Here is a 26,989-nt window from a genome sequence, read left to right on the forward strand (position 1 = left end):
TTTTTGACATCAAGAAACAATGATTAATGGCTATTAGTTCTTAAAATAGATTAAAAATGTATTATTTTACTAGATATAATTTTTTTCTTTTTTTAGAAGACATACTCTTACGAATTTCTTTCTGGCCATGGGTTAATGTTTGGCTCAATGCGTTTTCGGCAACGAGATCGACGAGAAACAAAGCCAACAATAAAACGCGGCTAACATGGCTTCATTGGTTTGCGGTTGAAATGTTGCAACAAGAACAGGCAACGCCAGAAAAATTGGACAGCTAAAAACAGAGAAAATTAAGGATGGTATGTCGAGACTCTCAATACCCTTTAGGCTTAAAGCTAAACTACAAAGACTAGTTTTTAATAGAAATTATCTACAAACTATAAAATCGAATGCTCCAATTTAGCAAGACATTATCCATTAAAATTTTATGTTCTTTTAATCAGGGCTTTACCCACTTTTGGGTCCAAACAAGAATACCCTTAGAATTTGGCATCAAATCTAGACACACCAACCAAAAACTGGCGAATCTATAAAAATGCAAATTAGAAGAAGCAAAAAAGAAGTACAATAAACGACTCCAGAAACTGGAACGGACTCGAGACTCTGATTCAGAGACCCCGGCGGCTTAAACTCCGCTTCTAAGACGCAAATCAGAGACCGGAGTTAAACGTTAGTCGTGCCATTGCCGGGAGGCTGCAAAAGTGTTTTTCAGGCTATGTGATCTACGAGCTGGCCAGCCCAATTGGTCAGCAAGAAGCAATTTGGGTTAACTGCAGCTGCAACACTATGAAATACCAGGGTCTGGGGCCAGTGGGGTCTCTCTAGCCAATTAATTGTACGGAAATCTGTGAGGCGCGTCATAAAAACTACTGTCGCTTTTTCATCTCTCGCTTTCATAGTCTCTGGATGGGAAGTTGTTCCTCAAGGATGGACTTTCTGGCTGCTGCACCTGCGCAATTAACGATGCCATAGATGCACAGTAAAAAGTTTTTAAATACAAAATTACAAAATCTTTGAAAATATTCACAGATAAATCAAAAGATCTTAGTCAGGAACTTCAGAGCTTTAGTTCTGAGAAAGATAGGCTTAAAGTTTATTAATTAATCACCAAAACCTATAGCCCAGCCTCCAAATATACGCTTTCGGCTAAAATAGAGTTGAAAGACATGTTCAAAACTTGGTTGTTCGTAAATATTTTGGTTGGCATGTCCGGGGAGCCCCCGAGGCATTCTTGCGTGCAAACCTTGACCATGAAACACGATGTGCTGTGATGACGTGCCCATAAATGCTGCCGGCAACAATCCCAAACATTTTCCTGGCAATTAAGAGGCATAGAAAATTAGTTAGAAATTGAAATTGCTCAACTAAACTTGTCGGCCACGTTAGCGTTCACGTTCGGACGATGGTCAATGGCATTCACTTGCCGGTTGCCTGCAGGTTGTGCAAGCCATCTTGGGCGACAGTTACATCTATATACGCGCCACCAACTGGTTTTCTAGCCACAAAATACACCAACAGCAACAAAAATAATAATAAACAACAGCATAAAAAAAAGGTAAACAAAAAAAGCTAAACAACCGTTTTGGACCGGCCTCCAAGGCACGCTACCAAAATGGAGCCATTGCCGGTCTGTCAATTAGCGACATGACAGTGCACTGAACTTGTTACGCTTTAAATTGTTGATAAGCTCGCTGTTTATGAATTGTTAATGCCTACCGGCCACCACAGGCGACACACTTAATTGCGCTACTCATACGGTTTTGGCCATTAACCTATTTTCCACCTGACGGATTTCAAGGGATGTGACTGCGTACTGTTTTGGTTTTAAAGAAATTCTTTCCAGATTTTTGGTAATCAACCCAGATATTTTTCTGAGGGTTTGAAGCGAAAGAAATTCGAAACTTTCTAAGAACACATTTAAGGTAAGAAAATCAAGCAATTCATATCTTTCTATATTTTCCGAAGAACCAATAACTAGAATCCAAACAATTACCTTTATGCATTTAAATATTAAAAACAAGCTATAATGCCTAATTACTAAAATTTGCTAAAATTCCCAAAATCTCCCATCAGCAACGTAAAAGTTCATTGGGTGAAGCGACGTGGACGATTCAGCTGATTAAAGATTAGTGATAAATCAGTTAGCCCCACGATTTTTTGATATTTGAAGAGAATTCTCCTGTAGTGCTCTGGTTCTTTTGAGAGGGAGAGAAATAATTTGCATAAAAACAGAAGCTACTATATACATTTAGCTTATGTGGCCTATGTACGGACGTGATATATAAAAATACGCGGGATTGTTTACATAGAGAGACACATATAGAGATACGAAATGGGTAAATCAGAAAGAGCAGTTGTGTTTGGTTTGTGAAGCTGTCAAGAGCGGGAACTGAAACGCGGACAATGAATAAAATATGTGGGGTTCTTTGTGCCCTGAGCGTGCTGCTCATATCTTTCGCTTCTGGAAAGACAGTCGAGCGCCCAGGCAATGTCACCGAAGTGACCCCAACATCGACAACGACGCCACCATCCCCGGGAAAACTGCTGTTGGCCATACACTATGAAGCCCTGTGTCCAGACAGTATGTACTTTATCCGCCGAAGGTTGTACGATGCCCTGAATAGCTATAACTGGTGGCCAAACACTGACCTAAAGCTATATCCCTTTGGGAAGGCTGGGGTAAGTTTCCTATAACCATTTCTTTGTCGTATATTAACTATTAACTATTTTGAACAAATTTTTCCAATTTAATCATTTGTTTATTTTGAACCAAAAACACTTGTGTTTACAAAGAGAATTGGAACAAGTCATCTAAGCTATTAACCTAATAATATCCATTTTAATGCTTGTGCTATTTTGATCCCAATAAATAAACTTTTATTTACCAAAAGATATATGTATGTGATGACAGAATTTATTATCGCCTATTTTATAATGATATTTTTAATTAAAAATTATTCCCAAACTTATTCCAGTTCTATAACAATACAGCAACAGGAGAACTTCAAGTATTTTGCCAGCATGGCGATGAAGAGTGCGAACTGAATGCCCTCCATGCCTGCATTATCGAGACCTTGGATATCCAAAATGCCTTTAAGTTGATCTACTGCATGCTAAGATCCTACAGCAATCAATTAAATAAATGCTCCAGAGAATTAAATCTCGATGTTAGCAAAGCCCGGGAATGTAAGGCGTCTCGTAAAACCCCAGAAATCTTGGCCCCCTATGGAAAAGAAACTCTAAAACTAGGCATCTCCTTTGTGCCAAGCATTGTGTTTGAAAATGTAAGACAACTTATATTCAAATTCCATAAAAATATCATAAACAATATTCTTTGTACTTCCTAGGATTTTAATCCCTATGAGCAAAGCAGCATCCGCTACAACTTTGAACGCTTCTTCTGCAAGGAGTACTTGAAAAAGTTCAATATTAAACTGCCTACATGCGACTAGATTTTTAATAATGTCTGTATCTTGATGAGTAATGCTTTTTAATGTCCCTAAACCAATAAATAATAATTATACTCCACTGGCCAGCTTGGACGAAAGTGTTTGCCTTTTAGCTGACTCAGCCTCTTGACGAAAGTAAAATAGAAATTTAAATAGATCAGGTTATCAGCTGCTTTGGTACACAGATCCGATCCTAATCAGGAACAGCTGTCTAACCAGCTATAAATAAGATTAAACCCGCTGTGCTTCTCTGTTCAGTGTCCAGAGGTAAATGTTCGCTGTGTTCGGGATTTTCGGTCTTTGTTTTGGTTTGACGCAGTCGGAATATACTCACAAATGAACGCAGCTTGATGTCTCAGGGAAATGCTTCCTATCAGCAGGGACGTCGAATCCCAAGGGGTCTAGTCTTTATGGTTTTAAGAGGAAATAAGTCATCATCTTAAAAATATTCAGAGACAGCTTGAGGTTTTATTGTTGAAAACAATAAGAAATTAAAAGCACCCATGAGATTCAACTAAGTTAATCAGTTAATACTTTAATTATTTAATAATAATATATTGTTACAATACCCCTGTTTCCCCCTGCTTTTTGCCTAAGCCTCTGCCTCATTTCGAATTGATAAATTCCAGTGACAAAGCTCATCCAATCCAGACTTTATTTTAGTGTTCACCGGGCGGTGGCGTTGAGCAGTTTAAAATTTCAAGATCAACAGAAAATTCCATTTTTAAATCAAACTTGCAATGAAAGCATTCCTCAATGTCTGCCTGCTGATACTGGGCTTTGTAGCCGTGGCCACTGCTAAGGTAAGTGTCCCAATTGAATTGATTTGGATGATTTGGAATTTATTTCACAATTAACGGCATCTAACAGCGTCGTGGACCAGTGCGTGACAAGCTGCCAGTGACACTGTACTACGAGGCTTTGTGTCCCTACTGCAGGGAGTTCGTCACCTCGCAACTCTTACCCGCGATGATGCGCCTGAACCTTTTACCATTTACGGAGCTAACTCTAGTTCCCTATGGAAATGCCAAGGTGGGATATGTATTCAAATGATTTTGGCTTTCCGAGTCAGCGATAAAAATAGTTATCAGACATAATCGCCACTTAATCCCATGCAATTTTAGCTCGACGATGCCGGAAATGTCGTTTGTCAGCACGGGGTAGATGAGTGCGAGCTAAATGCCTGGCATGGATGCATACTGGAGCACCACAACGTCACTCAATCTTTCAAACTGATCGCCTGCATGATGAGGGGCAAGAGGAACAGACTGGACAAGTGCGCTGACCGCTACAAAATCGATGTGGGCGATGTAAAGAAATGCAAGGCAACCCGTTCCGTCAACGAGATATTGGCCAAGTACCGCCAGGAGACGGCCAAGGTCTCATTTAATGGAGTGCCGGCTATAGCTTTGGATAATGTGAGTTGATTTGAACAAACTTCTGACAGCATGTATCTTACCTGTTCACGTTTCAGATTTACGATGCCCATGAGTCCGAACAGCTCTCGGACAATTTTGATGTCATGTTTTGTGCGAAATATAAGAAAAAGTTCAACAAAAGCCTTAACACCTGCCCTTAAGTGCCACCTGTCCGAATTTTATTCAAACAAAGAGTCTAAAATATTTTAATAATTTCTTTATCAAGTTTATGATTATTTATAGTCTTAAGACAATAAAATCAAGCTATAAGTTTAAGGACATTTCTTCTTAATTAAAGTTTTCAAAATATACTTCTTATAATTTTCTGTTTCTTAAAGCCAATTGTAAGCAAGATAGTATATATGTAACCATTGCCGAGAAAGTTTGAAGAAACAGTTCCTGAGATATATTAAAAAGACCAAAAATGCAGACCTTAAACTCGTATAGATTAAGTTGTATAATAAAGACCTCTGCCTGTAAAGAAGTGATTATAAAGCCAGATTCATAAATTTTAATAAAACACTTACAGTTCTCTGCCAATCTTCAAGTTCGCTAATACAACTTATCTCCAAAATATACTCGCGAATTTTTTGATATTGTTTCCCTACTTCATGAATGGGCAGGGTAATAAACAAAAATTCTACAGAAGACTTAAGTACCAAACTTAAGGAAAAGAAATTTATAAAATTTGGTTTCAACATAAAGTCCTTTAAGAAGTTAATAATACCTAGAATTTCGGTCGACAGGCTAAGGATTAAATATGCATTAAAAATGGTCTGAAATTTTCCATTCAAAATGGATACCTCCTTATGAAGTGTAAGAGCATGTTCTAGTTGTTTTATGGTTTTTTGCCGAATGGTTGACATGTATTCATTAATTTTGAGATACAAAATGCTCACACTAAGGTACCAGAAAAAATTAATTCTTAAGATTAAGTGGCACACAAAATAAACATAATTTAGAACCGCCCAACCAATTGCTCCGTTTAAGACATAGAGTAAAACGCCCAATTCACTAATTGGTCCCAAATAGCAAATAGTAGTAACGTAAGTTGACACCCGTGCATTATTGAATCCAGAAAATCGTCAACTGATTTAATGCAATCATAAAAGTAACAGACATTAAAACAAATTGGAATTAAGCGGCAAATCACATTCATTATTCTTTTCCACCAAGAAGAAATGAATGAAGTTTCTTCTATTTTTACAAGTCCGTCGATTGATCTGTTGATGCGGTAAAAGAGTAGGCCCACGAGTCTGCAGTAGTAGAAACAGCCGAGCAGGATTACCGAGGCAACTTTGGATGCACTCATTGTGGGCAGGACTAGGACTCGAATGACTCCAATATTGGCGTAGCAAAGTGAATTGAGTAATTGCTAATAATATGTCACTACAGTCTGTAAGGTTGACACAATAACGTAAACAATAAACGATGACAAGCTATCTGAATCTCACTCAAATAAAAACTATTCCACTTTTATTAATGTCTAGAACATTTTCTCTATAATTTTTTCAACTGCATAACAGTTTAACATAGGCAAATTCATAAACAACAATCATTCATTTTATTCATTAAGTATATGGATATTAAACATAAAACTCCATAGAATCAGACCAAAAATGGTTGCTTATTTTCGAAACAGAAGCAACACTTTGTTGCACAACTCGTACTCGATTGACAAGAAGCATGACTGCCCTTTACATTTATTTGAATAAAATTCAGTTATTGGAAACTTCAATTCTTCCCCTGGAGTTTCAGAAATTACAAGTTCCACTAAAGATTATCTTAATTAACCACTGCATTTTTTGCACTCTTAATACTTGAAAAAGTAGAAGATTCATGTATCATATGTTAGTATACGGATATTAAAAGGCATTTATATGACAAGTAATGATAGATTTATTATAAATTTAATCCAGCAAATTGGTGTTGCAAATGAAGCATTATGTTTAAGGACCTTTCTTTGTGAATAGAGTTCTTAAAATAAACCTCCAATTATTTTTTGCTTTTTAATGCACCTTGAATACAAGATAGCGTATATGTAATCATTGCAGATGTAATTTCAAGAAACAACTCCTGTGTTACATTAAAAAGAACAAAAATGCAGACCCCGAACTCGTACAGATTTAGTTGTATTATGAAGACTTCCGCCTGTAATAACAAGTTGCAATGAATAGTTTTTAATAGTTTTAATAAAGTACTTACTATTCTTTGCCAATCTTCAAGTTCGCAAATGTAACTTATCTCCGAAATATACTCGCGAATATTTTGATATTGTTTCCCTGCTCCATGAATGGACAGAGTAATGAGCAAAAATTCTATGAAACCTTTAACCATCAAACTAACATGGAAAAGACTTACAAAATTTGGTTTCATTAAAAAGTCATTTAAGAAAACAATAAGGAAAGTGATTTCGTTTAACATACAAATAAATAAATATGAGTTAAAAATGGTCTGAAATCTCCCATTTAAAATTGATAACTCTTTATGAAGACTAAGAGCCAGCTCTAACTCTTTTAAGCTTCTTTGTTGAAATGTTGATATATATTCATTAATTTCGAAATACAAATTGGTTATACTAAGGTACCAGAAAAAATTAATCCTCAAAATTGTGTGACACGCAACATAAATATAATTATGAGTGGCCCATGCAATTGATACATTTAAGACATGAATAAATGCGACTATTTCATGAATCATACAAAATACTGTCATGAGTAGTAAAAAAAATTCTCTGTTTCCAAATTTCACTCCAGTTCTGTTTTGAAGACCCAAGCCTTCCACACGTCGGTGGAGTTTAACAAATCTGTTGACCAATTTGATTACCTTTGGGCCGTGGAAAAGATCCAAGAACGTTAATCCCAAATAGCAAAGAGTAGTCAATATAAGTTGAGTCCAGTGCAGTATTGAATCAAGAACATCGTCTATTGGTGTGATGAAAATATAAAATCTTTGGAAATGGAAACAAAGTGGAAGTAAGCGAAATATCGCGGTCATTATTCTCTTCCACCAAGAAGAAATAAATACAGTTTCTTTTATTTCTAGAAGTCCATCGATTGACTTGTTGACGCGGTAGAAGAGTAGGCCTATGAATCTGCTATAGTATGACCATCCGAGTATGATTACCGATGCAACTTTGGATGCACTCATTTTGTGAAGGACTAGGACACGAATGGCCCTTAAATTGGTGGGGAAAAATGGATTGAGCAATTGCTGATGCATACTTTGATGGCACCTCAATTTGTTCAGTTGACACAAAACGTTGACAAGCTATCTGAATCTCAATTGAACAACAACCTTTTAACCTTTATTAATGTCCTAAACATTTTCTTCCTCATTTTCCAGCTGCATTACAGTTTGTATGACAAAAATTAAATAGGTAACAATTCCAGATGCAATCTCCAAATAAAATTCCATGGAAACGTCAAATAGACCCAAAATGGTGACTCTTAGCTCGAACTGATTTAGATGACTAAGAAAGACTTCTACCTGGAAAAAGTAACTATGATAAGTTTCCGTTTTAGTTAATATTTTTTGGAATCCGCTCACCATTTTTTGCCATTCTAGGCATGCCCCAAAGCCAGACATTTCAAAATGGAGACCTCGGATGCCCTTGAATTGATTTACGGCTCCATGGATAGCCACACTTAATAGTAGGAAATCCATTATAATTTTTAGAAAAAATCCCCACCTCCAGATGTCATGAAAATCCAAAAACTGGATCATGTCGTACGAGTAAACAGAGACGTAGAAAAATATCTGCATCAGAGTCAAGAACAGATGAAAATTAAATATGTCCTGGAAACTGCTGGTAATGGAAGAAATTTCTTCGTAAATTTTAAGACATTCCTCCAATCGACGAAGTGTTTTTCTCTGGTTTCTTTGAGGAAACATTAGGTTCTTCACCTCTACAAGGACGTATTCATTTAGGTCAGAATACAGAACACCCACACTGAGGTACCAGAAGAAATGAATCCTCATCATGATGTGATTGACGGTGACCACATAGACATATGAGAACCAATCCATGATATCCACAAAGGTATGATCATATAATAATGTTTCCGAATAGAAGAAGAACTCATGGCATTGACAGCACAGTGTTAAAAGAATCAGAAACAACTCTTTACCGGTGCCGAATCCAATTTTCTTCTGCAGCGGCAGGGCTCTAACGCGACCGAAAATGCGCAGGTATCTGTTGACCAATTTTATCACCTCTTTTCCATAAATGATTTTCACACCAATGAGTCCCAAAAAGCTCCACACGGAAAGCAGTAGGCTTTTATAGTTTTGCACCTGGTCAAGCGAATCGTTTCTATCCAGTGTCCATAAAATGTAATTGTAGATGTAGAAGGTAAGAAGGATTAGTTGGCAAGTGAAGATTGTCCACTTCCATAAAGGACGCAAGCAGCTCATCTCAAAAAATCCATTTTTTGACTTATTAGGTTTGAAGAATATGACGCCTAGTATTTTTGCGTATTGAAACAAACCACGTAGAATTACCTCAGACACTTTGGAGGCACTTATTTTTCGGAACAAACCAAACATCCTGGTGCAGAGCTCGTACTCAATTGGCACGGAATTCTACGGCGCCAATTGAAGTTATTTGAATAGCATTTAATTCATGGAAACTTTAGTCCTGCCCCAGGAGTCTTGCAAATTATAGGACCACCCGTATTTAAAAAGATGATCTACCTTTACACATGTATTAAGCGCTGAATTTTTATACACTTTTAGAAAGTTGGCTTTGGGAACTTTAAAATAAAAAGAGAAACTGAAGAGCATAACATTCTAAAGCGTTCAAGATTTCTTACCTCCCACATATACCTACAACATCTTTTTGAAAATATTCATCCTCATATTGATCAATTGTAGATCTATTTCTCATCAATCTGCATCAAAACTTTGAATATATATGTTTTTTAGATTTTTCGTCAAATTTTCCAGGGCATCTCCTTCAAAATGGGGAAATGTATGGGAAGCACAATAGGACCTCCAGCGAAAGCTATATTTTTACCAATATTTATCCGATTCTCAAGCGGAATACCGTAAACGATTTGTAGATCGATTCTCTATCAATCTGCATCAAAAACATGAAACCTATATTTTTTTAGATTTTTCGTCAAATTTTCTAGGGCATCCCCTTCAAAATGGGAAAATGCATGGAAAGCACAATAGGACCTCCGGCGAAAGCTATATCTTTGTCAATATTCATCCGATTCTCCAGCGGAATACCTTAAACGATTTGTAAATCGATTCTCAATCAATCTGCATCAAAACCATGAAACATATATTTTTTTAGATTTTTCGTCAAATTTTCTGGAGGATCCCCTTCAAAAATTGTGAAAACTGCTTGGATGACCAATTTGGCCCCAGCGATAGCTATATCTTGGCCAATTTCTATCCGATTATTAAGCGGAATGCCTCAAACGATTTGTAGATCGGTTCTCCATAAATCTGCATCAAAATCTAGGGTCAAAATATTTTTTAGATTTTTCGTCAAATTTTCTGGAGGATCCCCTTCAAAAACTGTGAAAACTGCATAGATGGCCAATTTGGCCCCAGCGACAGCTATATCTCGGCCAATTTTTATCCGATTCTTGAGGGGAATACCTCAAACGATTTGTAGATCAATTTTCCATAAATCTGCATCAAAATCTAGGGTCAAAATATTTTTTAGATTTGTAGTCAAATTTTCTGGAGGATCCCCTTCAAAAACTGTGAAAACTGCATAGATGGCCAATTTGGCCCCAGCGACAGCTATATCTCGGCCAATTTTTATCCGATTCTTGAGCGGAATACCCCAAACGATTTGTAGATCAATTTTCCATAAATCTGCATCAAAATCTAGGGACAAAATATTTTTTAGATTTTTCGTCAAATTTTCTGGACGATCCCCTTCCAAAATTGTGAAAACCGCATGGATGACCAATTTGGGCCCAGCGACAACTATATCTTGGCCAATTTTTATCCGATTCTTGAGCGGAATACCTCAAACGATTTGTAGATCGATTCTCCATAAATCGGCATCAAAATCTAGGAACAAAATATTTTTTAGATTTTTCGTCAAATTTTCTGGACGATCCCCTTCAAAAATTGTGAAAACTGCTTGGATGACCAATTTGGCCCCAGCGAAAGCTATATCTTGGCCAATTTCTATCCGATTCTTAAGCGGAATGCCTCAAACGATTTGTAGATCGATTCTCCATCAATCTGCATCAAAATCTAAGGACAAAATATTTTTTAGATTTTTCGTCAAATTTTCTGGAGGATCCCCTTCAAAAATTGTGAAAACTGCATGGATGACCAATTTATTTGAAACATATATTTTTATTTTACATTTTTCGTCAAATTTTCTAGGTGATCCCTTTCTAAAATGTGTAAATTCATAGCAAGCACTATATGACCTCCAGCGAAAGATATATCTTTGCCAATATTCAACGGAATACCTTAATCTATTTGTAGATAGATTTTCCACCAATCTGCGTCAAAACCTTAATCAAAATATTTCCTTAAAACATTTCGTCAAGTTTTCTCTAAAAGAAGTGAAGAAAAGTGAAAAGCTTCATTTTGTCAATTCTAAGCCGATATTCAAATTTTTCTTTTTAAAATGTTTAAACATTTGGGGAGAAGTAACTCTATAATATTTGTTTTAAAGTGGTATAACTTAAAATCTCCTAATAAACAACAAAAATTGTTTGATAAAACGAATTTAAATTTGAAATTTTCGATAACTTTCGTCAAGTGGCTCTCCCACACGGAAGTGGCAACACTAAATGCCTTCCTACTGGCCAGATAGATTTCAAAGTGTGACCAACATTTTTTAACTTCAACTATCTGGCAGCACTTACCTTTCCTTCTTTTTTGCAACTCGCGACCGAAACAATTGTTTCCCATTTCTCTGTATTTTGTGTTTGATCGCTGAATCAGAAACCCAAATATCAGAGTAAAGAGCGATACCAAGCTAAGCGCGAAATGAGCGAGACCATAAACACCGCGTCGCAGTTTCCGACGTTCGAGAAACCGACGGTTCAATTCAACGAAAAGGGATGGGGACCATGCGAACTGCCGGATACCTTTAAGGATGTTCCATACCAGCCGTTCAGCAAGAACGATCGTCTGGGCAAGATCTGCGACTGGACTAGCACTTCGAACAACGACAAGAAGTACCAGAGTGAGTTAAATCAGGCATGGGGCGCTTAACTAACATACCGAAAAGTGAGGTTATGTGCCTGTGTCGTGGCAGCTGTCTAGATGATTGTTACTTTAATATGCTTTTATCGATGTTTTGCAGATAAGTACGCGTCCACCTTCGGCACCGGCAACCAGTACTCGTACTACCATGAGGAGGATGAGACCACCTTCCACCTGGTGGACACTGCCCGTGTCCAGAAGCCGCCTCACCAGCGGGGACGATTCCGCAACATGCGCAACTCTCGCTCGGGCAGGGGCAGGAACGCCCGTGGTGGTATCAACACCCACGGCATGACTACGCTCAGTGGAAAGAACGTGAAGGCACGCGATCCTCGTCGTGGCATGGGAAAGAAATTCGGAAACCGTGGTCCGCCACCAAAGATGCGCGAATCATCCGTGGCCGTGCGCGCCGACTGGGCTTCCATCGAGGAGATGGACTTCCCGCGGTTGATCAAGCTGTCGCTGCCAAACATCAAGGAGGGCGTGGACATCGTTACTTGCGGAACGCTGGAATACTACGACAAGACCTACGATCGCATTAACGTGAAGAACGAGAAGCCGCTGCAGAAGATCGATCGCATTGTGCACACGGTCACCACCACCGACGACCCAGTTATTCGGCGATTGTCCAAAACCATTGGCAACGTCTTTGCCACGGATGCCATCCTGGCCACCATTATGTGCTCGACACGCTCGAACTACTCTTGGGATATTGTCATCGAGAAAGTCGGTTAGTTATTTAAAAATATTCTATCAATCAGAAAATGTTTAATGAATCAATTTTAATCCTTAACAGGCGAAAAGATCTTCATGGACAAGCGAGACCATACGGAATTCGATCTGCTGACCGTGAATGAAACCAGCGTGGAGCCTCCAACTGACGATGATAGCTCTTGCAACTCGCCCCGCAACCTGGCCATCGAAGCAACCTTCATTAACCACAACTTCAGCCAGCAGGTGCTCAAGACCGGTGAACAAGAGGCCAAGTTCAAGTTCCAGGAGAGCAATCCCTTCATTAGTGAGGACGAGGACATCCAAGTGGCTAGCGTAGGCTACCGGTACAAGAAGTGGGAGTTGGGAAGCGACATTGTAAGTTATCCTCTGTTTTAAAAGGTCCATTGAAGACTTTGAATGGTTCTTTACTTTATTTTAGGTTTTGGTGGCCCGTTGCGAACACGATGGTGTTCTGCAGACTCCCAGCGGCGAACCGCAGTTTATGTCTATCAAGGCTCTTAACGAATGGGACTCCAAGCTGGCCAACGGAGTGGAGTGGCGCCAGAAATTGGACACGCAACGTGGTGCTGTGTTGGCCAACGAATTGAGGAACAACGCCTGCAAGCTGGCTAAGTGGACCGTTCAGGCCGTGCTTGCTGGCTCCGATCAGCTGAAATTGGGTTATGTCTCGCGTATCAACCCAAGGGATCACTCCCGCCATGTCATTTTGGGCACGCAGCAGTTCAAGCCGCACGAGTTCGCCACCCAGATCAATCTAAGCATGGACAATGCCTGGGGCGTTCTGCGGTGCATTATCGATTTAGTGATGAAGCAAAAAGACGGCAAGTATCTGATAATGAAGGACCCCAACAAGCCGATCATCCGATTGTACGACATACCCGACAACACATTCGACTCCGATGATTCGGACGATGGCGAGGGTGACGATGGCGAAGGATTCCAGCAGGTCTACAACTACGCGAACAACAGCAACAAGATTTAGACGCCACGCCCCCACACCTACGTACTCCAGCACGAACTTCCAGAGTTTGGCCAACGCCGTCTCAGCCCGCTAATCAGAATCACTCTTGATGTCCTTTGGAAGAAAAAGCCCTCTTCTAGGCCTTAGCTTTAAGCCTTTGTATTTGAATTGTAGCCAGCTAATTCCTAGTAAACCGCAGAGGGTACAAAAAAATGGTTGTATTCTTTTTATTTGGAATCGAAGCATCTCGATTGTGGGCTGAATCATTAAAAGTTAAAACGTTCACTTTCGACATTACAAGATATTATTGGATCAGTCTTACTTGAAACCTCTGAGATTCAAAATGTTCTTGTAGATTAAATTAATAATAGTACTTTTAATTATCATTTCCCGGAAACTGGCTGGTAATTATCTGTTTTGTACATTTCAACAAAAAAAAAAGAAGAAATTTCGAAGAATTTAATATTCTGAGAATTAATCACAAATTCCTTTTAATCAAACAACTAGATAGACTCTTGTGGAATTGCTAAAATTGTAACATTCAATTTCATATATATTTAAACGAAAAAGTGGCATTAAAAAAATGTGTCTTCGGAGAAAATGCGTCCAACTTAGAAGATGTGATCCGCTTCGTAGAGTTTTGCATAAGAGCATAAAATCTTTAATCAATTCCCGGTACGTCGTGACTGAAGGGGTCACTGGGTGCAGACACTAACTATACAGCATACTATATACTACGATCGACGACGGCCGGCGAAGGAGCGAGAGCGCAAAGAGGGGCGAGCGCGGATGCGCTCTTCAGCGCGGGTGCGCTCTTCAGTGCTGGTGCGCTCTTCAGCGCGGGCGCGCTCTTAAAGCTGCGGCACACCGGCCCCTCACGTAAACAGCGAGTATAGCAGGACTTGCGTTCACGGCGGATATCTCTCTAGGACATCATTTTTCCATCAGGACCATTCAAGTATGAATTTATATGGAAATCATTGCATGAGTATAAATCTGAATAGCTATTATCTGTTAATCTTAATAATAGCTAAATATAGTTAATAGCTAAATTAATAGATTTTAGATTTGTAGGTTTAAATTAACAGTCGATTTCATAATCATGAATCAAGAAAGATTCCGTTAGTAACAATTTTAAAAAATTTTATGGTAATGATTTCAGAAAAAGCATTTATCAAACTTTTTTTAAAGTTAAAAAAAATATTTTCATTGTTATTTTAAGAACTAAAGACAGATTTCATTAGAATTATTTGTTTTCTTAATTCTTGAGAACATTGTTCTTAATATTTTGCATTTGTGTTGGAGAGATAAGAAATAGTCAACTGAATCATAGAAAAATATGAAAACGAGCTTACTTCGGACATTAAAATACATTTTTTGGGCAGTCTTAGTTGAAACCTCAAAGCGTCAATATGCTCTTGTGGACGAAATTGATAATAGTACTTCTACTTCTTCTTCGGTACTTCTACTTCGTCAGTACTTCTACTGACACGAGAGCTATTTCGCGGGAACCAACTGGTAATTATTAGAATAATTTTATTAGATATTATAAAAGGAAGTGATTAAAAATTGTAATTACATTTTAATTATATTTTAAGAACTTTTAAGAATTAATTCCAATTCAATAACTACATGTCTTCTAATTATGTTTATATTTAAAAATTCTTTTTAATGAAATAGTGGCATTCAAGAAATGTGTCTTCGGAGAAAAATGCGTTCAACTCAAAGATTGTTATCCGATTCGTAAAATTTTGAATGAGAAACACATTTTTACAGATCCTAAGAAGCATAAACTGAGTCAATTCAAGTGCGACGGGGATAACGAAAACCCATCGGTTTGCTGTCCAACAGCGGCAAACAAGCTTCCAACTGTGGACTCCTGCGGATATACTCCGATTGAGACACGCATCGTAGGCGGACAACCGACAACCTTCAAAGAATTTCCCTGGATGGCTCTGGTTCAGTACGAAAGGATATCGATATACGGAGTGGAAAACCGCTTTCGTTGTGGGGGATCTTTAATCAATTCCCGATACGTCCTGACTGCTGCTCACTGCGTGACCAGTGAAAGTTCAAATGACGCTTATAACCTTCGTGTGCGTCTGGGAGAATGGGACATAAAAGATTGTCCTGACCAATTGTATAAAATAATTAAATGCGCACGCCCTCACCTCGATATTATGGTAGAAAAGACGATTATACATCCCAAATTCGCTAGGAAGAGAAAACGTTTCATAAACGACATTGCTCTCTTGCGACTTAATATGCCAGTCAGGTGAGTCATTGATTCATCTTTAATATTTATGAATATTTTTGAGGGCTGTATCTATATTGCGTAATCATCTATGGGGATCATTGAAGGAATCATTTTCGACCCTACAAAGTAACTCAAGCTTGATCTATCTTTTGATACCATTAATGATTTATGTTGATTATTGAGCGTTAGCTGACATATTACTATGTTGGCTGGCATTTCCTGACCACCTATATCATAAAAAGATGATTACTTAATATATTACAGCCTCTGATAAAATATATTTTGTTCAGAGTTAGTGAATAATGAGTTCTGTTATTTTATGTAATTTTCAACTTTTATTTTTTTTAGCTTTACGGAAGCTATCAGTCCCATTTGTTTAAAAATGGTCGGAGTCGGAGTGACGTCGTATAAAAGTCCAGATGTGGGTCCCCAATTGACGGTAGCCGGCTGGGGTAAGACGGAAACTGCCTTTATGAGTTCAAAACTGTTGAAGACCGATCTGATGCAAATGCCATTATCAAGCTGCTCAAAACATTACGGGAGCTTGAATGAAACATTTTATATATGTGCTGGCTCTAACCACGGAAATGACTCCTGTAACGGTGACTCCGGCGGCCCACTAATGAGCCGTTTGGGTGAAAAGACCTACTTAGCTGGGATCACCTCTTTTGGTGCAACAGAATGTGGAGCTCGTGATTTTCCAGGTCTATATGTAAAGACGTTTCAATATCTCAATTGGATTGAAAGAAGTCTAAAGCCATAAAAGAAATATAAGTCCCGGATGATTCCTTGACCACCCCAAAACGTATTCGTATCTCATGTATTAGTATCCAATTGTAGTATAAGTTATTTAATTTTTATACCCTTGCAGAGGGTATTATAATTTTGTCCAAAAGTGTGCAACGCAGTGAAGGAGACATCTCCGACCCTATAAAGTATATATATTCTTGATCAGGATCACCTCCTGAGTTGATATGAGCATGTCCGTCTGTCTGTCTGTCTGTTTCTACGCGAACTAGTCTCTCAGTTTTAAAGCTATCGTCTTGAAACTTTGCACACACCCTTCTTTCCTTTGCACGCAGTATATAAGTCGGAACGACCGGGATCGGTCGACTATATCCTATAGCTGCCATATAACTGATTGATCGGAAATGATATAACTTTGGTGTTTTTAGAGTTACAGAGTTCACACGAGAATTTGACACGAGAGCTATTTTTGGCAAACCATTACGATATGCCAAATTTTATAAGGATCGGCCGACTATATCTTATAGCTGCCATATAACTGAACGATCGGAAATGACTCAACTTCCGTGTTTTAGAAGATAGAAAGCTGGAATTTAGTACAGATTCTATTTTTGGTCAGTTGATCCGACCTACCAAATTTCATAAGGATCGGCCGACTATATCTTATAGCTGCCATATAACTGAACGATCGGAAATGACCCAACTTTCGTGTTTTTGAAGATAGAAAGCTGGAACTTGGTACAGATTATATTTTTGGTAAGTTAATCCGACCTACCAAATTTTATAACGATTGGTTGACTATATCTTATAGCTGACATATAACTGTACGATCGGAAATGGTTATTGGTAGAAATATCAACTTTCGTATTTTTGAAGATAGAAGCTTGGGACTTGTTTTAGATTTTTTATTTAAGTTAATTGGTTTTATTATGATGTGTTCATAAGGATCGGCCAACTATATCCGATGTTTGCGATATATATCCGGTTTTAGCTGCTAGGGTATATCAACTTCGGCTCCGCCCGAAGTTAGCTTTGCTTTCTTCTTATTATTGTTTTTGCAAAATGGTATATATTGCATAATGGTAAATGGTATTGTACTTAATAAACATTAAAAATCCTTAAAGTAAAACGAAAAACGCACAGTTATTATTCTGTCAGATATATCAAGATATCTGTCAAGATATATAAGAAACACCCGAGATGACGGAAAGAGTCACTTAGATCGAATCACTTAGTTACAGAATTTTTGGTTTAGGAGCATAAGTGGACCCATCTGCAGAATACTTTCCAAAAGCCTTGACAGTTGGAATGGAACATATTATCCAACTTCGTGTCCAACTTTATGAATTGTAAACCAATCAAGATTTATTTTTTGAATTATGTCGTATAAATGACGAACCAAAAGCGCAATATCGCAACTGAAGAGCTACTAAATATAGAAACGTTTATTAACTAAAACTAACATCCAAATTTAATTTCTATTTTAACATATTTTACTAGTTTGGTTCAAAATAGAGTGGAGAAATAACAATAATTACAATAATAATAACTACTGTAATTAAATTACCACAATTATATTCATAATGGTTAAGATTGGCACCATTCTTAAAGATCCGATATCAGAACATAAATTTTTAAAAATAGAAAAAAAGTTGATTGTCAGTTTACAATCCTAACCAGGAGTTTCCCCAGATGTTAATTAATATGTTTATGTGAGAATGAAATAAAAAAATATCAATAAGAAATGGTGAATGTTCTGAGAAGTGGATAACCGGTTAAGAGAACCCCCGTATAGGGCAAGTGCATAGTAGTGCTCGCAACATGACGAAAAAGGGCTAATCTATAAATCTGCATCAATGGGTAATGGGTTTTCCACAGAAATATACATAGATGGGAAAACTCATCAATATCAGTATCAGCAAAGCTGATGATCTAGATTACCTTTGATCTGCTCCACTCTGCTCCAGAGATAGCGCTCGGTCTTAACTAAGCCCGACTGACGGAGAGCGCAGCTAGTCTCCGCTTGGAAGCCGATACGACGAGATGGTGACGGATCAAAATTTGCTACCGCTGGTACTACTGCTGCTCGGCACTTTACGAGCTGGATTAGGTGGGTTGCCTGTCCATGGGACACGGAGAAGGTGTCGGGGGAAACCGGTTTGACCTCCGCCGTTCTGTTCAATTGCATCGCAATTCGCAGTGCTCTGATACGCCGTGCTCCATTCTTCCAGATGCGGCGCAAATCAGCTTCGGCAGTTGCAGGCCCCAGGAGGGTGACGAGACTGGCCAGTGCGTCCACATAACCAGCTGCCCCTACTTGTCCAATATCCTGGAAACGACCCAGCCTACTCCAGCTCAACGGACTCTTCTCAAGAACAGTCAGTGTGGCCTCGACAACCGAAAGAATAACCGACCTGTCCTGGAGAGGATTCTGGTCTGCTGTCCTCAGAGCAAACGTAGCGGAAACACAGAGATTAAAAGTACTGCGGACGATGAGGGACCTCTGCCGGGCAATGTTCTACCCGGAGACGACACTTGTGGGTTTTTGTTCTCGGATCGTATCATTGGTGGGCAAAACACAAGTCTCTGGGAATTCCCGTGGATGGTAATGCTTCAGTATAAAAAACGTGAGTCCAAAGCACAAATCACTTGTAGGCATATTTTGTTTCACTAATATGTTTTTTATTTTTCTGTTTTATTATTTATAAGCTGATACGAAAACTATTCTTTTTATTTAATCAGTAAACCAAAAACAAATCTTAGAGGAATATGGTTTATACATATATAAAAAAAAACACAAAGTCCACGCTGCATTATCATCAAATAACAAGCGTCCTACATTTTCTATAATTATTTTAATGATTTAAAAATATATATTGCTTGCAGTTATTTCGGATTCTCTTAGTTTCAACTGCGGCGGATCTTTGATCAACTCCCGCTATGTCTTGACCGCCGGACACTGCCTGGCCAGCCGGAAACTAGATGAATCCAAATCCACGTTGCACAGCGTTCGCCTGGGGGAGTGGGATACCCGAGTTAGTCCCGATTGCGTGAAACTGATGAACGGCCAGCAGGTCTGCGCGCCCATGCACATAGATATCGGAGTGGAGAAGACCATCCTCCATGATAAGTATGTGCCCAACTCGGTGGACCAAAGAAACGATATTGCTCTGGTGCGTCTAAAGCAGAGTGTGACGTAAGTGACCTCATTCTGGGTCTTTTATAGGAATACTTTGTATAAACTTCCTCTTCATTGTTAGGTATACCGACTATGTCCGACCCATTTGCTTGCCCACAAGTGAGCAGGTGCGTAATAATCTTTTCACAGGCTACTCCATGGATGCAGCCGGATGGGGTCTGACGGAGAACAACCAGCCCAGTCCCATCAAGCTGAAGATAAGTGTGGATGTGTGGAACCTGACCAGCTGCCAGGAGAAGTACAGCATTTTCAAGATTCGGCTGAACGAGACCCAGATGTGTGCCGGTGGCGAGCATCGTGTCGACACCTGCGGGGGCGACTCCGGTGGACCACTAATGGTGACACTCAACTCTGGACCCCGGGACATATTCTACGCAGCTGGTGTTACCTCTTTCGGTCCTGAATCCTGTGGCTTTAAGGGATGGCCGGGAGTTTATACTCGCACCGGGCCCTACGTCGATTGGATACAGCAGAAATTGGAGGCATAATAAATAAAATTGCTAATTTATTCACACTTCTTGCATTGGCTAGCTTACAATATTAACGTACATGATGCGATTTGGGGCTGGGGCTAGACTAACTAAGCTAAGCTCTAGTGGAATTCCAACTATAACGCAGCGCGGGGATTTACAAAGATTTACATGGACCAAACCAGACCAGACCAGGACACAAATATTCCAAACGATACACCTAACAAAACGCCACTGGTTTGCGGCCCATAACTAAAAACTAATAAAATTGACATTACATGAGAGGCATAGCCATGTACAATCTAGTTTAGCTAAGTGCTATATACGCATATATGTACTTGAGCTTATCATAAATTTTTTTTTCCATTATTTTTGAGTTTTTTTGTTGTGGAAAAATAGTAATATTAGCAATAAATTTAGGAAATTATTTTAACTAAGAGGCATATTGCCAGCAATTCGAGAGAACAAATTCGAGATTCGATAGCGTAAATATAAAACATAGCCCATTGCCGGAGGCCAGACTGAATCCCGAACAGAGGCGGCAAAAGTCTTGTGTTTCGCATTTGAGGCACCAATTTCACAGGCAAGGGCTTGGCAGGGGTCACTCCATTTTCGGTAGTTAGACCTCCTCGGGAGCAGCACGCGGTGCAGTTCCGGTTCCCGTTGAAGCTTCAATGCCACTACGTTCCTCCTTCCCCTCCGGACTACTAGCTTCTAGGGCAGTCAATTCGGTTTGCAGTTGCGCCAAAACACCCTTGACCGCAATGCAAAAACCTCGGCTGCAGGGCAGCAGGGGGAACTCTGGCATGTCACATGGCGCCTTGTAGTCCTCGGGCATGTCTAAAAGTAGGTTAGGGTTAGGGTCAATACTGAGTGATTGATTTGCCACTTACCCTTGATGCAGGCTATACGGCGACGTTGTGCCTCCAGCGAGTATTCCGACCAGGCCTGCATGCGACCATGCAACTCTCCGCCAAACTCCTTGAAGTGGTCTATCAGTTCTTGGCGGAAAATCAGAGGCGGATTCTTCAACTGTTTGACCGTTGAATGGGCAATCTTAATGATGGCCATCTCGTTGTAGACACGAGAGTTTTCATTACCCAATTGCGTCCCTGAAAAGGCACTTTATTAGCCTGTTTTTGGTAAAATCGTAGTCTCTAAATCTCACCTCTTTGTTTTTCGTAGCCAGCCTCGTTGTAGTAGGGCTCATCGACTAGTATGAGGCCTTGTATGGAGACGAGAACCTGCAGCATGGTGCTGGTAGGGGACCACACTTCGGTGTCGCGACCTGACCAGGTACCCAGCAGCGAGACGCACACCTTCCCCTCCTCGTACAAGTTCGGATTGAGCCGCTCCGTGCAGTAGCTGATGTAGTGGCACACGGGCGGGTGCTTCGGATATTCGCGCCCCATTTGGAAGTCAAAGAAGAACAGAGCGTTCTGGTAGGGAGTACGCTTGGGCCCAACCATCATGACAGACATGAGGTCCATGCGATCCTCATAGGCTCGCACTATCACGCCGGGCGGCAGGGAGGCTTGCAGCATGCGGTACTCGCGCTGCACCGCCCTCTGGTACTGTGACTTGTTGGTCGGCGTAATTGAGGTTCCGATAAAGTGATGGGCTGCCGGAGCATTGGGCAGCACTTGAAAGCAACTCTCGAACAAAGGAGGCGTGCTTGTATCTAGAGATTCAGGCATAGCTGATGGTGACGAACAGGCCATGGGACCGGGTATTGGTGGTAAGGATTCAGACAGACCGTTGAGGTTGAGAGGCTGTTCCATGGCCTCATTGTCAGCCTGTGCAGGATCATCATCCTCTGTGGCTTCTTCCGCTTCGCTCACCTCCTCTTCATCGTTCTTTTCGCTCTTGGCCTGTTTATAGGTCTCGATGATAAGCTTTCGGCATTTAGCCATCTGCTCCTTCATCAAAAAGCAAAACACTTCGCACACATCGACATTTGGTTTGGCCATTAACTCAACATGGATCTCTTTCAGCGATTTGTTCCTAAATTCGTTGGTTTCTTCGCCAGCGTTTTCCTGCCGTGAGTGGACGATTCCAGAATCGCTCTGCAAATGATTTTTTATTTAATATTATATTCTATATTTAGTATAGTATAGTTAGAAGCCTACCTTCATGTGTATTTCGAACGCCTTGTGGATGCTATCCTGTGCCTCTTTGAACATTTCGGTAAACTCACTGTGAAGCTTGTCTATAAGTTCCTCGCGGCTGAGCTTAGATTCGCTTTCGGTAAGTTTGAGCTCGCACATCGAGTTTTCATCCTCCTCATCTTCCTCCTCCTCAGAGTCCTCATTGACTGTAGTGGCAGTGGTCTTTTTGCACTGGACTTCGTCCCCCTCGGTCGAAGATTTCCTCTTAGTGGGCGTCTGGCTGGAGTGACCAGCAATGGCCGCTGCGACATCCGCCAAAATTTTGGCTGCAGCTTCGGGCGTCGTTGCCCTTGCAGCTTCGCCACAAATTCCACAGTCGTGACATGGGGACCCTTTTTTGGACCGTTTGCGACGAACAATGCCTTGAAAGTGCTCTTCGTGGAAGAAGTTGGTGTTGAACATACTGTCGAGGAATACACAATTCTTATACACGGAAACCAGGTCAAGAAGCACTTCCGGCTTTCGTATACAGGGCAAAACACGGTAGCTCTTTTCCAGACGCTCCACTGCCTCTCTCGCTAGGTCTACTCCCTTTAGAATGTGCTCCTCGCCGTCCAGCGAGGACAGACTCATATTGACCTGACTGTTCTCCGACTGAGTCTCCCACGAGTCCCCCGACTGGTCCGTGTCATAACCGTCGTGCTCCTGATCGCTATGGTTTATCTCGAAAAGGTCTTGTGGATAGCACATTGTGATGTGACCCTTTGCCCACCAAACCCTGACCCGGCCATCAGGAAAGTTGTCAATCACCTGTCCAGCAGTTGAGTTGATGTCTTCGCCTGTGAAGTTCGACACCCGAATCACCATGGTGCCGGGACGGTATTGGTAGTCACTGTGATCCTTCAAGTCATAGACGCTTAATTCTTCCGACTCTCGGCACGTGGGGCTGCAAGAAAAATACATCAATTAGTGGCTCTCATTAGTCTACTCCTCGAAATCCAACAAACACTTACACAGGATTATCTGCTTTGGAGTAAATATTAAACCACTTGACCTTGGCAATTCGTTCGTCATGATCCACGCACTGAATCACACCGTAATCAGTGGCTCCAGTGCTGTTTTCGTTGGCTTTGTTGACAAAGTCGCCGGGGAAAAATTCGTGGTTATCGAGATGATGGATCGGGTACAGCTGGGTGGAGTGTATCCCCGCCTCCACACTGCCATCCTGCCACACCACCGTAACTGAGCTATAGACCACCAACGTCTCCACCACAATCTCATCGCCGTCCTTGGGATCCAGCTCTTTCTTGCTGAATGGCGAACCTATCAGCTTTTTCACACTCCTAATTTTCTTCTTTATGTGACGTCTGGGCTTTATATATCGCGTGGCATTTTTTGGAGCTTGCGGCGTGCCATCGGCAGATTCTACAACATCGGCGCCACCTGCTAATTTTTCTGGACTCTCTGCAGGTTCCAATGTTTCTGGAACTGTCTCTTCGTCCTCCTCATCGTCACCGGACTCCCAGGCCTCCTCGTTGTCACCCGACTGAATTTTCGACGCAGATTGCGAGAGATGTTTATCGCAAATCGGTCGGGGCAACTTCGTGACGCTTGGCTTGCTCACCAAGCGGCGGAACTTACGGGCATTTCCGCTACTTGAAGGAGCCGGACTGTTACCCGGGGGATCCTTTGCGACCATACTCTCAAGACGTTGGCGTTGAAAAATAGTAAGGTATTTCTCCGCTAAAAGTGAATTATTTGGAATAATTCCCAGTTAAATGCAGTGCCTTGGTACACCTTACCTTGCTCCTCCTCCCAGTCCGCGTGTTTAACTAATGTATCACATTTTGAATATTTGAGGTAGAATCGATCGTGGATTTGCAGCATGTAGGATTCGTATATATTAAGGCGCTTTACGCCGTCCAGGTCCTCGCCCTTAATGTTCGTATTGGGATGTTTGAGCGGATCAGTATCCGTGCCATTATCGGTCTGAGAAATGGCGCGACAGGTCCAGGCCACGTTGACGGACGTGGTGCGTATAGATTCCACAGTGTACTGAAAAGGAAATTGAATAATTTAATTTTTATTTTAAGAAAATCAAGCGGACTAATCCTACCACTGCTCGACTTTTACGATTGGTTGGCAAGGAGATATCTGGAGTCAGGTTCTTGATGCGATCCTGGGGCGGAAGACGACCCACCACAACGTTGCCCGGATAGTAGACATTCGGATTGAAGACTTCTCGAGCGCACGGCGAAACTGCATCTTTGAACTTGTGGAAGTCGTTGGAGGTGATTTCTATACGACCACCATTAACAGATCTGTAAATTATACAGTTTTTAATAAAATACTTGAGCCAATGGGTATATTCCGACTTACTTGAGCACCGCGCACTCATCCACATTGACGGTGGTGCCTATCCAGGTGCCCAGGCACACTGGCACGTCCCTGGTCCACTCGGAGATGGGTCGAAGCCGCTCAGCGGGTACGTTTTTGATGACATACTTGGAGCCCAAGACCTTGACATCGGCGCGAACGTTTACATCCCGAACGTAGCCGGCTTGGCCGATGAGATTCTTCTGTCCTGGCAGGCATCGCCTCACGACATCCCCTGGCATTAGAGTTCTGTCAGCAAGGCCAATCTGTTCCAAGTAGGTTTCGAGTAACATGGAGAACAAACAAACACGTGTTATTGCCGAAATTGAAAAAAAAGCAGAAGCAATGAAAACAAACGGCACAAACAGACCGAAAACAGTTGTCCAAATAGGACGGTTAACTGTTATTCGAGAGGCATTACATAACCTCAACTGGCTGGGGGGCTGGGAAGGAGTGGTGGAATGGGGCTATGGGCGGGGAGGAGGAAGGGCTTACTCACCGCTTGTTCCGTGTGCACCACCTCCTTGCCATCGGGATAGAAGGCCACGCGCACCTCGCCCTTGGCCAGAACCTCGTCCACCTCCTCCTCCTCGTCGGAGGAATAGGATTCCGCCGTCTCGGTTATCACGCCGAAATGGACACGTCCACGGCGATCAATGCGGAAGACCTCGTCCTCGAAGAAGAACTGGCACTCGTTGTTGCCAGTTTGGTTCTTGGATGGCGCCTGGCCGCCACCAGTTCGTCGGGCGGTGTTCGTTGGGCGAGGGTCCTTGCCTGTCGTCGTCACCACTGGTTCCGAGTCCTTTTTATTTTGTTGCTGCTGTCGACCATTGTCCTCGGAGGACGGACGGTCTGCTGGGGCGCCACCGAGGGCAGCGCCCACCACTTGACTTGACATGTTACCAATGGTGAACTGTGCACATGGAAAGCGGAATCAGAGTGCGCTCTCGAGGCTGCGAAGCTTTCGCTTAAATTTGCGTGGCATGCGAGTTCTTCGCTGTCACCCCACCACTCTACCTGACTCTGGGCTACAAACTACAATCACCGAAGCTGCTTCTCTGGGGGCTGCATTAAATTTATACACTACGCGGATATCCTAATTTAATTGGTTAATTTTGCCAAAACCTCTAAAAAAACTATTAAATAAAACGGCCAAAATGTACAACAACAAAACGACAAACTCAGACTAAGGGCGTAACGCCTACTAGCACGGTTAAATTTACAATCTGTTACATTACGCCTGCCGCCTATTAATTTATTCTTTTTCTTCGTTCTTTTGAGAATAACTCGGCGAAGACAACAACAAAACGTAAACTAGACACGTAAGCCGCGTAACAAAACGTAGAGCGCTGTCCAACATGTTCGATGCTATTGCGGTTCGTAAGCAGTTCGCAATCCGCTTCGTACATGACCAACGATTAGGGGGAGTGTTTTGTTCGGGGAAGCCATGTTCAAAATAAATTATAAATTATTTTAATAAAAATTTTCTAATTTAATAAGATTATTTCTTGTGCGAGCTCACTACATTAATGAGCTGTCAATCAGCTGTTTGTTTAATCGGTTCAAGAGTTAGCTCAAAACGTATATGTAGGTGGCGCCACATCTAGCCATCGATAGCTTCGACCTATTCCCGATGTTCGATTAAGGCACAAATTTTAAATGTTGGCATTTTAAAATTTCTCTGTTTTTTTATGGAATTATTTCTTTTTCGATGATTTTATAGAAGCCTCAATGAAAACAGCATGGCAAATTTATGCAAAACCTATTGACCCGATAATGCAGAAAAACATTTTACCGAAAAAAGGGGCAGAAGTAATTCAAAATGGCGCTAATCTTTAAAACAGGCTATTCTATTCGAGTAGTATAAAATGGAAAACTCACCGTTTGTAAAAAAAAAAGGTTGATCCGTACTGGAAAAAAAATAAAATCGTTCTCAGAATTCTTCACAGAAATTTAATGTGTTTCTTTGTCTTTCGAGTATAAAATGAAACTTTCAAACTATGTTTCTCAAAACTCGAAAATCAAGGGGCTCTTTGATTTAGTTTCCAACTTTCCTTTTTGTCTTTACTATATATAAA

The 26,989-nt window shown here is 40.8% G+C and overlaps 7 protein-coding genes across 8 annotated transcripts; 5 read left to right on the plus strand and 2 right to left on the minus strand.

Annotated features, from left to right (window-relative positions):
• The first annotated feature begins 2,189 nt into the window (after positions 1-2,189).
• On the plus strand, positions 2,190-3,527 carry GILT3 (Gamma-interferon-inducible lysosomal thiol reductase 3). The gene is made up of 3 exons (XM_017236076.3): positions 2,190-2,676; positions 2,973-3,281; positions 3,345-3,527. The coding sequence occupies exons 1-3, from the start codon at positions 2,401-2,403 to the stop codon at positions 3,447-3,449; spliced, it is 690 nt and encodes a 229-aa protein (XP_017091565.2). The 5' UTR covers positions 2,190-2,400; the 3' UTR covers positions 3,450-3,527.
• Positions 3,528-4,109: 582 nt separating this feature from the next.
• On the plus strand, positions 4,110-5,359 carry GILT2 (Gamma-interferon-inducible lysosomal thiol reductase 2). Its single transcript, XM_017236078.3, has 4 exons — positions 4,110-4,249; positions 4,317-4,478; positions 4,571-4,864; positions 4,921-5,359. The coding sequence occupies exons 1-4, from the start codon at positions 4,187-4,189 to the stop codon at positions 5,023-5,025; spliced, it is 624 nt and encodes a 207-aa protein (XP_017091567.2). The 5' UTR covers positions 4,110-4,186; the 3' UTR covers positions 5,026-5,359.
• Positions 5,180-8,893, minus strand: LOC108121773 (putative gustatory receptor 92a). Its single transcript, XM_043211714.1, has 5 exons — positions 8,816-8,893; positions 8,556-8,623; positions 7,926-8,042; positions 7,616-7,814; positions 5,180-5,338 (listed from the first exon to the last, which is right to left on the minus strand). Exons 1-5 carry the CDS (start codon positions 8,891-8,893, stop codon positions 5,180-5,182), a joined length of 621 nt encoding a protein of 206 aa, XP_043067649.1.
• A 2,817-nt stretch (positions 8,894-11,710) lies between these two features.
• On the plus strand, positions 11,711-13,967 carry eIF3d1 (eukaryotic translation initiation factor 3 subunit d1). The gene is made up of 4 exons (XM_017236773.3): positions 11,711-12,038; positions 12,159-12,788; positions 12,855-13,147; positions 13,212-13,967. The coding sequence occupies exons 1-4, from the start codon at positions 11,840-11,842 to the stop codon at positions 13,773-13,775; spliced, it is 1,686 nt and encodes a 561-aa protein (XP_017092262.1). The 5' UTR covers positions 11,711-11,839; the 3' UTR covers positions 13,776-13,967.
• Positions 13,968-15,144: 1,177 nt separating this feature from the next.
• Positions 15,145-16,815, plus strand: LOC108122035 (CLIP domain-containing serine protease B4-like). The gene is made up of 3 exons (XM_017236477.3): positions 15,145-15,272; positions 15,435-16,029; positions 16,360-16,815. Exons 1-3 carry the CDS (start codon positions 15,167-15,169, stop codon positions 16,772-16,774), a joined length of 1,116 nt encoding a protein of 371 aa, XP_017091966.2. The 5' UTR covers positions 15,145-15,166; the 3' UTR covers positions 16,775-16,815.
• A 1,926-nt stretch (positions 16,816-18,741) lies between these two features.
• Positions 18,742-20,471, plus strand: LOC108122034 (spaetzle-processing enzyme-like). Its single transcript, XM_017236476.3, has 4 exons — positions 18,742-18,868; positions 18,990-19,385; positions 19,645-19,954; positions 20,019-20,471. The coding sequence occupies exons 1-4, from the start codon at positions 18,802-18,804 to the stop codon at positions 20,443-20,445; spliced, it is 1,200 nt and encodes a 399-aa protein (XP_017091965.2). The 5' UTR covers positions 18,742-18,801; the 3' UTR covers positions 20,446-20,471.
• On the minus strand, positions 20,434-26,941 carry LOC108122033 ((E3-independent) E2 ubiquitin-conjugating enzyme UBE2O). 2 transcript variants are annotated; one of them, XM_017236474.3, is made up of 10 exons: positions 26,793-26,941; positions 25,411-25,824; positions 24,915-25,177; positions 24,652-24,856; positions 24,338-24,590; positions 23,549-24,278; positions 22,557-23,481; positions 21,596-22,493; positions 21,321-21,539; positions 20,434-21,267 (listed from the first exon to the last, which is right to left on the minus strand). In XM_017236474.3, the coding sequence occupies exons 2-10, from the start codon at positions 25,807-25,809 to the stop codon at positions 21,047-21,049; spliced, it is 4,113 nt and encodes a 1,370-aa protein (XP_017091963.2). In that variant the 5' UTR covers positions 25,810-25,824; positions 26,793-26,941; the 3' UTR covers positions 20,434-21,046. The 2 variants fall into 2 exon arrangements, with proteins under 2 accessions (XP_017091963.2, XP_017091964.2); XM_017236475.3 differs by lacking the exon at positions 26,793-26,941 and adding an exon at positions 25,929-26,198.
• Between the last annotated feature and the right edge of the window lie 48 nt (positions 26,942-26,989).

The sequence above is a fragment of the Drosophila bipectinata genome, chromosome 3R, assembly GCF_030179905.1.
Source record: "Drosophila bipectinata strain 14024-0381.07 chromosome 3R, DbipHiC1v2, whole genome shotgun sequence".
Lineage (NCBI taxonomy): Eukaryota > Metazoa > Arthropoda > Insecta > Diptera > Drosophilidae > Drosophila > Drosophila bipectinata.